Genomic DNA, 12,611 nt, shown 5'->3' with positions numbered 1-12,611 from the left:
TATGGCAGGAATAGATTTGTAATTTTCTCTTACTGTTACCAAATTATCATCAGCAAATAATTGAATTTTAGATGAAGTATCTGAATTTAACCTATAACCTTCAATGTTTTCATCTTCTCTTACTAAACTGGCCCATGGTTCTATAATCAATGCAAATAAAAGGGGGAGAGTAAAGGACATCCCTGTTTAGTTCCTCTTGTAATAGGAATGTTTTCTGATATGGCAGTGCCAATTCTGATATATGCCTGACTCCCTTTATATAGGTTTGTTATAAGATTTATAAAATTATCCGAGAAATTCAATTCTTCTAGCAATATAAATAAATAGTCCTAGTTAACTGAGTCAAAGGCGCAATTTATAGCTAAACCTATTAAAGTTAAAGTTTTAGGTTAGAGGTATTTGCCAAATCTATCAAAGTAATTGTTCTTATTATATTGTCGTAAGTAGTTCTATTTACAATAAAACCTGTTTGATCATTTACTAATAGTGGCAAAAAACTTTTTAATCTCTCAGCATATATGGACATAAACATTTTGTAATCTGTATTTAATAAAGAGATTGGTCTATATGAAGAACACTTAATAAGATCTCGATTTGATTTTTGGTGAGATAAGGGGGTATGGAGGTGTTGTTTTGGGAAATGTTAAATACTTTATGAAGAATATTTAAAGCAGATTTTGGTAATAATTTATATATTTCTGGGATAATGCCATCATTCCTGGGGGCTTTGTGTAATTTGAGTTTTGTTATCTGGTTTTGTATATCTTGTAAAGAAATAGGTTTATCTATGTTGTTAGTCTGACCACTTGATAATCTATATTTTGTATACTTTGTTATAAATGTCTTAATAATATCTTTTTGAATCTACTGTCTGGGAGTTCTGATTTATCTTATGAAATAATTCTTTGAATTCCAATAAAATATTGTGTATATTAGACACAAATTTCTTCTTTTTTGGGGAATAAATCTCCTTAATATGGTTGAGTTTTTTTTTTTTTAAGTCTTTTAGTTTTACTTGCCAAGATATTTAAAGATCTAGGATTTGTTGAGAAGGTTATAAATTTAAATTTCTCTGTTCTGACCTTTGTTTTATGGTTTAAGATCTCTAGGTATTTTGTATTTAGTTTACTTATCTCTTTCTCTTTGTTTATTCTATCAATATTACTGTCTAAGTTGAGTTTTAGCTTGTCTAATTTACATTGTAGATCTAATAGTTCTTTGTCCCAGGATTTTCTCTTATTATTATACCACGAGAGAATTCTCCCATATAGAAAGGCTTTTAAGGCATCCCATATATAAATTTCTGATATATTATTAGTATTATTTAATGTGATAAAGTCTTGTATCTCTAAAAGCAAAAATTATTTAAATTCTTTCTATGTATGCTGGTATTCTTTTAATTATAACAGTGTGAGTTGTTTTGGTTAGTAATTCAAAAGTTATTGAATTATGATCGGACAAGGAACATGAAATAACATTTACTTTTATTACGTCATCTGTTAATTCTTTTGATATTAGGATTCTATCTATTCTAGAGTTTGTTTTATATCTGTGGGAGTAATGAGTGTATGGGAGTGAGTCTACATCTGCAAAGCTATTTATATCTTTTAATATAAATGATTGCATAAAGTCCAATAGTAATTTAGCTGAAGTTGTAATTTTTCTTTTAACTGAAGAGTTAGTATCTGCATCATTTAATATACAATTAAAATCATCTGCTATTATTAAATTACCTTTAGCTACACTATCTTATTTAAATGTTGTTTGACAGTGTTTGAACCAATACCTGGAATCCAATATATGTTTATTAAAGTATATATATTTTATTTAGTTCTATTGTGACAGAACAAAACATACCTTTGTTATCTTTGTATACGTCTAGTATTTTAGGCATGGGAAGTGTTTTACTCCATAATATTGCTACTCCTCTTTTCTTTTCACTATGTTCTGAGCTTGTTAAAATTGAATAATACCTGGTATTTAACTTATCAGTATCTGTAGATATTAGATGCGTTTCTTGTAAAAAGACAAGATGTGATTTATGGATTTTAAGATATTTGAGCAAGCTTTCTCTCTTGCAAGGATTATTTAGACCATTAATATTTATTGAAATACTCTTTAAAAGGAACATTTATATTATGTGTTAAAAATTATATACAAGGTAAATCACTTCTATTCCATTCTGGTAAGCACTAATGCTAGAAAACATATTCATCAATTCACAGACAAACTGTAGAGTCTCAAAATATGTTGCTATTGTGAACGTCATAAAAAAATGTAACATTGCATTATAACAGAACATCAATATAACAAGTCTACCCGTACCCTTCCTGGAGTTGTAGACTCCTAATTTGAGTAGCATATACCACTCAAATTATCCTCCTTTCAAATAGCAACAATGTCTCAGCTACTGTCAAATAGTGTTACTGTCTGTTAAAAAACATATATATATTTTTTCTCTTTAAAACTATTCATTAAATTAAATTGATATACTTTTACATTTAATATAGTATACCCAATTACTATATCTGTGCTTGAGGTTTAATTGATGTTAAGCAATTACATCAGACAGAAAACATAACTAAAACAATACATATAACTATTTAACAATCATAGTATTTCAGATAGGGTTGTCATATGCATATGCTAGCATTTCTTTTATAACATTTAGTAATTTTGTTGCATGTAAAGTTTATATAAAGTACATTTACAATCAATTAATGTTTCATAGTATGCATTTACGTTATTTAAAACTGGTTATTTTAATCTCAGATAGGATATAAGCACTGTTTCTTTAAATTATAATCATTAGAGAGAAGGTGGTAAATAAAAAAAGGCTATTTCTTTAATATTAATATTTTCTTTGTATAATTATATGTGTTATCTTTCTATAATATGCTTTATAATATACAGTATGCTTTAGCATTGCATATAAGGTCATCTGATTTGACTTCTGTAATTAAATGTAATTTTTATAATAACTATAGTTACAAATGCAGGTAGGAAATTACAAAATGGTGATAATTGTATATTAATTGTGCTTTACGTATGTGGTTATATGTATGGGAGTGCTTAAACTGTTTATTTGTGCTTACATACATATTTGCGGTGAAAACCGCGTTTCAACATTCTAAAAAGTCAGTGCAACTTTCCCAGAAGGTTAAAGTTCACAAAAAGCGAGTCGCACAATCTGTCATCAGGGTGTTTCTTCTTCTTTTAATGAACGTAGCCCTCTCGAGCTGGATTTCAAAGCTGACCAGAGTAAAAGCGGGAACAGTTAGTGCTTGAGTTCTTCTTTTATCAGTCTCTTGGGTCCGCGTGGAACAACTGACAAAGCTGGTGAGTGAAAAAAAAGCTAAGAAGTGCGTGAGTCGCACAGGGACTAACTGCAGTATGTTAAAGTGTAGATGCAACATTTTAATGTCATTCACGTTTGTATATGCAATCGCTAAGGTAATAATTGGTAAACGGAACAGTCCCATTAATCTTGCATATTTACTAGTAAAGCATTAGATTCAGTTTGCTTTCTTTACATACCCTAGCCATGAGACTTTAATATTGTACGTATATCACACTGTCTAGCCAGGATTCAGCTAATAGCCACAATCAAATCCCTCTATTTCTCTCAACATCATACAAATAACTTTTCATTTCCCCTTGTCTTTTATTTAAACCAGATGTTCATTTTCAATTACAATCTTATTTAATTTTTAAATACATTCAAAGTACAGAAAGAGAAGTGAGAGAGAAAAAAATATATAATATATCCATACATACCATATTTATACTACCAAGATGTAGTACAGCAACACACAACATATTTAATATTTGAATAAAATAAAAAAAAGGGAATAAAATGTTACACTTACATGTAGTTGCAACCATGAGTTTACTTTAAAGTCTTTATGTTTAGATTTAAAGTCTCATATTAATGGTATATTTCTTTAACTTTTTTTTTCGACTGATTTCCAGTTGTCATTTTCAGCTAATCTTTTAAGACTTGCACTTGCCCATTCCATATCTTCTGGCTTTTCAATTATTTGGTGGATTTAATAAAAGTAAGAGATGTGTCCAGATCATCAAAGGTTTTGATACCATCCTGTAGAAAAATTTTGAGTCTGGCTGGGAACAATAGATGGGTTTTTATTTGTGCTTTTTTGAGTTCTTTGATTAAGGGTAGGAAAAGTTTTCTTTTTGCTATTACTGTTGAAGAATAATCATTATCAAAGCGAATGATATTGTCATTTAATTTAATGGGAGCTTTTGCCCAGGCTGTTTTTAGCATTAGTTCTTTGTCATATGAAGATAAGAATTTTACAATTACAGATTTAGTAAAGTTACTCTTACTTGTTTTAGATGAAGCAAAAGATCTATGCGCCCTTTCGATACCATATTGCAAAGCTTCTGGTAGGTCTAGTACTTCTTGGATCCAGGTTGTTAGGAACTTTGACAGATTGTTTCCCTCAATATTTTCTGGTAAGCCAAATATTCTAATGTTATTCCTTCGAGACTGGTTTTCTACTTCATCTACTTTGGATTGTAAGTATGTATTTTGCTTTATTAAAAAGTCTATATTATTTTCATCTTTAAGTACTCTACTGTCAATGTCATTTAGTGCTAATTCAATACGTAAAATTTGTGATTTTTGAAGCTGCAGATCTTAGTGTATCTTTTCCATTTGTTCAGTGCAGTCTTTTTTTAAAGATATCAATCTTTAAATCCATTTTATCTAGTTTGGTAGATAATTCTTGTACATTGGTGAGTAAAGAATGTAAGTCCTTTTTTAGAGAAGATTCTTGATGTGTTTTTGAGGTAGCCATTCTGTTGCCAGTGAAGATAGATAAAGTATCCAAGGTATTATTGACAGGAAAAACTCATAATTTCTTCAGAATTTTTATGTTGTCGTCATAGAGCTAGTTGAGAGGAATTTAGTGCTGACGATTGTAACTTTTTCCAATAAGATTTACTGTAAAATTCCTGTCATACAAATTTTAAACTGACAGAGCTGAAGAGAACTGCTGCTATTCTGAGCACATCTTGGCCACACCCCACCTATTTATGTTCTTGACCACCAATGTGATGGACTGGGTGTAGAACAGTAAATTTAACAAGATTGTTCATACAGTTCAGATAGTCATCAGTGGCAAATACAAAAGAAACACTGTTGTATGTATATTACACAAAATGTACAAAAGTCTAACTATGAAGGTGGTGGGGGATACAGATAAATAAAATACTGTAAAAATGAACTATTAGTGACAAAATATGAGTCTATCAGCTTGTCTGTGTGCCCAAGTAGACCGTGCAAACAAAAGACATTCTCAACACTGAGTGTAATCATTTTCCCTTTCAGATGAACTCAGATCAGGAACTTAGCAAAGCTTTGAGGCTTCTTTTGTAGAGTATCAAAGTTTCATAAATATCAATAAAACCACTGGTGGTAGAATTACAGCAAGACCCAATAAAAGGCAAACTTGCGTGACTACCTTGAGTTCTTAAAGGAATTCACCTGTCCAGAAAAGGTTCTGAAAAATCAAGGCCTGTGTTTAGATGGGAACATCATCATTTCTCATCAATATCATCCAAGATCTTCAGAGCCACAGAAAGGGGCAAAATGTCATCAATTAAACTGATAGCTTGCATAACGTAATCACACCCTGATCCAAATACTAGGTACTGGAAGGAAGGCTCAGACAGGAGCAGAACATTTACAGACTAGTAAATTGCCCCATGAGATTTTCAGTCTGTGGGTGAAACCTTCCAATGGAAAAGAGGACTCCAGGGATTCATCCTTGTTTTTACACTAAAATGATGATGATGCGGACTACCACCTTTTTTCCTTTTCCCTAGATTCTAGAAGAACAATATCAAGGGAAAAAGATAACAATGAGCACAGATTCGTTTTGCTTTTTTAAGACAATCCTTGTAGCTTTTCAGTACTAATAAAAGGCACTGTCTTCAATGTATTTGCAGAACATGCACTGGGCATATGCCTATGGCAAAGGCAGAAGACACAGTATCCCTATCCTACTCCAAAAGCTTCTATCCAGAGAAAAATGGAAGAATGGCAAAGATGACATCTGCATTAACACCTTAAAAAACTACAATAAGAAACCAGGAATAACCAAAAGACTTAATACTCACACTGAAGAACTTATAAAACATCACCTAGCTTTGTACAATTGAGTGTATTGTTACAAAAACAGAAGTGAACGAGAACAGAACAGAAATGACTGAGAACAGAAGAGAAGGGTTTAACTTCTTCCTATCAGAGGCATCCCTCTGCAAATCTACAATTTGGTTAGACTCATATTGGAAGTACAGGAAATGAAAGCTTTTACTACAGTGAGCATCACCTACTAGTTGGAATATTCAAGCTGTAATTGACTGCTGACTTAGATTGCTTCAAGACACTGTCTATAATTATGTCAGATTATTAGTTATATAAACAATTCCGTCATGTGACTTGTGTCCTTCATGCCATGTTACTGTAGTATTTATTAGAAACTGATTTTAACCTTTTTGCCTTCCACCTGGGTTACGGCTGAAAAGATCAAAATCCCATCTCACTTATCCCCAATTAAATGTATACATAAAATAAAGAGGAGGCTTATACTGCACTAAGACAGTTCCTTTAATCAGAATTAATGTTTATTAAATTTCCATCCCACTTCCTAAAACACACAGAGTTCCTTACTTTATATTTGTTTTTAGTTTGTATTAAAACAACCCTGTCTTGAATACTGATTTTTTGGTTATCAGACATCCCTTTAACACACTATGACCATCTAACTTTAAAATAACTTGGGACACTACTCATTTGTGCAAAACATTATATATATATATATATATATATATATATATATATATATATATATATATGTATATATATATATAATATATATATATAATCTATATGGGTCTACTTTTCTTTATCAAAATTACATAATCTCGAAAAAGAAAAGTACGACCCCACTTCCGCAAAAGTGCACTTCAACAAAAGTGCACTTTCGTGAAAGCAGATTCACCAAATCGGCAAAATAAAAAATATATAAGATTTTAAACACAGTATCCTTTTCCCCACTACAGGGCGATCTCGGAGTTAGTATACTTAAGTAGCGGGGGTGTGGGGGGTGCAGGCGGGACTTGCCCCCCTGCAAAACTGTGTTTAAAATCTTTATTTGTTTTTATTTTGCCAATTCGGTGAATTGGTTTTCACGAAAGTGCACTTTCATTGAAGTGCACTTTCGGGGAAGTGGGCTCGACCTTCTGTTTGTCGATAAACTGTTTTCAACAAACAGAAGTAGACCCATATATTTCGATTTGATAACTGGGTAAGTGGACTGGATGACAGACTAAGTCACAATCTGGTCAGCATGGTGCAAGACAGAAATGGAAAATTATGCATAGACTGAATAATACACAGAGTTCAACATAGCACAGAAACAAAGTACAGACAATACAGTTGTATGTCACTTACTTTTACCAATGCAAGTAGTTGTTGTCTTTCGGCTTTTCCCAGTTAGGGGTCGCCACAGCGGAACTCCGGTCCGTTAATGATTGGCAGTAGATTTTGACGAACACCGAGGTGCCAGCTCGACGTTCAACCTTCAACAAAGGCACGCCTATTTATGCATGTCTTTCGAACACCCACCCAACCGAGGGGAGAACATGCAGACTCCACACAGAAGGCACTCCCCGCACTACCAATGCAAGTGATGATTATAATTTACATCTGCACAATTAAGATAGGCATTAAATCAGTGGTCTTTTGTTAAAATTATACCTTCTCTACAACAAAGGTATGAATGCAGTGTGAGCTACAAGTACTAACCACTGCCACAGAAGCTAGACCATTTGTTATCCTTATACAGCTGTTCTTTTAGTTTGTTTCTAAATAATTCTAGTGTTTCCTGTTACCTCACTTCTGTAGATCGCTAATTACTAATAGCCAGGCCTAACCCAGCTTAAAGATTTGACAGTAAAGTAGATGCATGGCTCTGCCATTTACAGGTAGCCAGTAACACAGCTGTAGAAGCTGGCAGTGATTAGCCTGCTGGGGTTCTGCAACAAGAACAAAAACTTGCAGAGCACATTGTGCTGTATGGTCATTGCACAAAACACTGAGTTTGTCTCATAATATCACTGTGTTCCTTGGTTAACTTAGCTGATTTCAATAATAAATGAAATATAACTCCTGTAAGGAAATCATTTTTTGAACAAGAGAGACCTAAATGAAATAGATATGTTAGTATGGTTTATGGTTTAGTCAGAAAAAAAACATTTTTCTACACCAATTTTATCCAAGTCTAGGTCACAGAAGGCTAAAGCCTAATGTGGAAAGCAACAGCACAAGGCAGGAAGTAGTCATGGGTGAGAGGCCAGCCCCCTGCAAGGTACCCAAACCCACACATTGGCCGAATCTATCACTAATACGACACCTGTCAGCATGTCTTTATAATGTGGTATAAAACTAAAGACCTTGTACAAAACACATGAATGAGAGATTAAACAGTATTAACACACAAGACAACCAAACCAAGAATCAAACCGTGGAACCCAATGTTGTCAGTTAACAATGCTAATCACTACACTATGGTAGCACTACCAATAGAAGGAACACTGAAAACGAAAACAAGACAAAAAACATGGACTGATAAGAAACGGTTTATGTAAGCTTGTTATCAGTTCATTATTTAGTTAAAACCATGTCTTCGATTTATAATTTTCACATATATTTAAAAAGAAGCGTCACTACAAAAAGATAATTAAATCTTACATACTTGAAGTCTGATCGCAGCAGGCTCCTGTTTATGCAAATATTCTTTCCTTTTACTGAAAGTTTTTCTAACAAGGTAGCCTCTGGCTCTGGCTTGAAGCTGAACAATAAGGGACTCATTTGATAGCCAGAGCTGTTCACGATGATAACTGCCTGTAATCTGCCCAACGATATTCTATAGGGAAAACAGAAATTGATGTTAATGTCAAGACACAGCTTTGGGGAGGAGCAGTTTTTTTATGAAAAGGCTCTATTGCAATGCACCTCTTTTGTACTTGCTGCCACTTTAAAGCACTAAACAGGTACAAAAGAACACAAGAATTTTTAAGTACATCAGCAGCTTAGCACAGTACCCTGCTGCGACACTCATCCTGCAAGACACACCACGTTATCTTTTGTTTTCTTTAACTAGCTGCAAAAAGGACCAAAATCATTTGGCTTTCTCATGTGGCTCAGCATCCACAGGATGAGATCAAAATCTTTTGGCTTACTCACATAGCCCAGTGCCCACACCAGTATGATCAGTTTTCAAAGGTTCCATTAACTTTAATCCAACCACTTCATATTTTTAACAATAACTAGGCTGAATAACCTCAACAGGGTAATGCTGGTTATATGATCTTTATCAATGGAATTTACATCAACTGCTAAGACCCAATGCATGGTTGCAGAAGTTCCATGACTTATTCAGCTCTTCATGTTGACCGTCAAAATCAATGAATTCTTGTTTTCTCACCAATGCACACTTCACTGTATACTACATTGTGTCATACATACCTGTGTGTTTTTCCACCTATATACTGTCTTCTGTGTACTGTATTTTGGAAAAAAAAAATGTTAATGGAATGGATCATACATAAAAACAGGAATCCTTGGACAGTTATTTGCACCATCCTGAATAACTAAGTGATCAATGCTTTTAAAAAATGATATTCATAAGCCATTGATCTGTATCTACAGGTACGTAAAATCCACAGAATTCAACTCAGGCTCAAGCCCTATGACATGATTAGTCATTAGTGGCTTTGCTGATCACTGAATTCCATTGAATGATTATGACAACAAAAGTTAAAAATACAAAACAGCAAGAATTATTAGCTGCTACAAGACTGTTACAGTGTATGAACACCTGATGTATAGAATTTAAGTAAGTTATGATTATAGTAACACCGTATTTAATAAAGCACTATATTGAGTAGCAGTATGATGCAAGGTCTTTTACCAAAACGGTGCTTGATAATCTCAGAAAATACTCAAAAATCACCCATTTCTGTTTGTGGGTGCCTCAATTCAATGCCAATACTTAGAAGACCCCATACTCTTCCCTATTATATAGTCTAATGCAAAATCAACACATCCTGGGGAAAAGAATCATCTCCCAAAAGCATCAAATTTAGTTTGAATCAGATGGGTGCAACATTTTTGGATTCACTATACCTGTATGCAACCAGAGCTAGACATACCCTAATTAGTGCATGCAAGTGAACTACTGTGTAAAAATGGGATGTACCACAAAAGGACATTAATTTGATTAAAAAAAAAATTACAAGATACAACACAGTGGTATGCTGCACATCAGGAGAAGTAGAATATCAGAGGAAGGATTCAAGAAACTACAATAGAAGTCTAATTTCATACATAAAGGAAAAGCTCCTAAAAGTTCACCCTGTAGGGCTTCTACAGCCATTGGAGTAAAGGACGTCAGCCAGCATGGATCTGGATTCACACAGGGACCAAGTCCCAACAGTGTTGGATATAACCTAAGTGCACTTGGCAAGGTCCTAGGTTCTGAAACACACAGTGAGGCTGAAATGTAAACTATGAAGATAAGTAAAGGCCAAAATGTGGTGGGTTGGAATATACAGCTCATAGGTTCATACTAGGCTATCTGCCCAAGGGCATTTATAAGCCTATCCCATAGTTATTTGGCTTTCGCCACCCCTTTAGTTTGAATAAAACTATGCCTATTATTTTGTTGTGCCTCTTTCAAGCAGTGACACTGAAGTAATCCCTGGGGTATATCTGCGATCCCTCATCCATTGGTCAAGATTCCTCTTGAACAAGGCCAGCGAGGTGCTCTGCCTCACATGTACCGGGATTTTGTTCCACAGCATAGGGAGTCTCTGGGTGATTAATCTGTCCCTCCAGCACGTTCTATTAATAACCGTGTCAAGGTTTAAGTCTCCCGCCCTTGTGGTTTTGAGGGATCTAGATTTTTTGAGGTGAAGCATATTCATCAAATCAGGGTTTGACATGGCCTTATATGTCAGGCACAGGTCACCTCTGAGCAAGCGGTATGAGACTGAATAGAGCTGGAGTTCTTTCAGTCGGGCAGCATAAGACATATTTTTGAGACCCTTTATCCTTTTGGTGAGGAACTTTTGGGGCCTTTCCAGCTGCTGCAGGTGTCGGGTCAGATACATTCCGAATGGGGCATTGTACTCAATCAAAGGTCTAATGAGTGATGAGTACAGGGGGACGATAACCTCCCTTGATCTAGATGTGAATCCCTTCATGATCAGGTGGGCAATGTAGAAGGTTTTCCTAACTACTTTAGCAACATGAGTGTCAAGCGAAGGCTACTGTCAACCTGGGTCCCCAGATCCCTGATGACTTCTTCTGTGCTCAGTGGATTGCCACCTATATGGTAGCTAGGGGTAACCTTGTTTTTCCCGAAGGGTATGACTATGCATTTCTTGGCATTTAACTTTAGGCCATGGCTCTGGCACCAGTTATCCGTTTCTGTGAGGCCCTTCTGAAGGATATCTGTGTCAGATGTGTTTTTCGACTATGGCCCAGTTTGCAGTCATCTGCAAACTTTGTCAGCCATAACCCTCCTGTGTTTGCTTGTACTTCAGAAAAGTAGATGCCGAACAAGAGTGGACCCAGGACTGAGCCCTGTGGGACACCACTTGTGACAGGCTTTGAGTCTGACATGGCTCCAGCAACTCTGACCCTGTGGGTTCTGTCACTTAGCCAGTTTGCAACCCATCTTGTGATGTATGGGTTTACATTCAAGCTGATGAGTTTTTCGATGATACCTGAGTGGGGTATTGTGTCGAAGGCCTTTGCCAGGTCAAGGTAGGCTGCATGGACTGCCTTTCCCTCATCAATGGCCTTGGTGACTATCTCGAAAAAGTCAACCAAGTTTAAAAGGCATGATCTGCCTTTGACAAAGCTGCAATCTGTAGTAGTTAGGCAACCATAAAACTGCAGTGTTATAGTTGTCATTACTGGGCATTCATCAGTTAAGGATATTGACATCTAACATCACCAGTAATACACGCAGTGGAATCTGCCACGTGTACAGTGGATATAAAAAGTGTACACACCCAAGTTAAAATGCCAGGTTTTTGTGATATAAAAAAATGAGAACACACTAAATCATTTCAAAACTTTTCCCACCTTTATTGTGACCTATAACCTGTACAATTCAATTGAAAAACAAACAAATCTGTTAGGGAAAAAATATAAAAAATAAAAAAGTGCAATAAGCTGGTTGAATAAGTGTGCACACTCAAACTAATATTTTGTTGAAGCACCTTTTGATTTAATTACAGCATTCAGTCTTATTGGGTACACATCTGCCATCAATTAAAGAGACTCTAATTAACCCCAAATAAAGTTCAACTGTCCTAGTAGGATTTTCCTGACATTTACTCAGTTGCCTGCTACAGCAAAAGCCATGGTTCGCAGACAGCTTACAAAGCATCAAAGGGATCTCACTGTTGAAAGGTATCAGTCAGGAGAAGGGTACAAAAAAAAGTTCCACAACATTGGATATACCATGGAACACAGTGAGGACAGTCATCAAAAAGTGGAGAAAATATGG

General features: G+C 35.0%; 1 protein-coding gene across 1 annotated transcript in view; it reads right to left on the bottom strand.

The window, feature by feature from the left end:
* The window catches only part of IQGAP2 (IQ motif containing GTPase activating protein 2), a gene marked incomplete in the record, with an annotated part of 4,327,392 nt that overhangs the window by 1,462,228 nt on the left and 2,852,553 nt on the right, over positions 1 to 12,611 (bottom strand). The window contains 1 exon segment of the mRNA XM_044063965.1: positions 8,784 to 8,954. Within this exon segment, the coding sequence (XP_043919900.1) occupies positions 8,784 to 8,954 (171 nt within the window).

Source organism: Protopterus annectens, chromosome 2.part2, assembly GCF_019279795.1.
Source record: "Protopterus annectens isolate FY-2018-M chromosome 2.part2, PAN1.0, whole genome shotgun sequence".
Classification (NCBI taxonomy): domain Eukaryota; kingdom Metazoa; phylum Chordata; order Ceratodontiformes; family Protopteridae; genus Protopterus; species Protopterus annectens.
The sequence above is the reverse complement of the archived record's forward strand: the minus strand, read 5'-3'. Positions and strand labels throughout refer to the sequence as shown.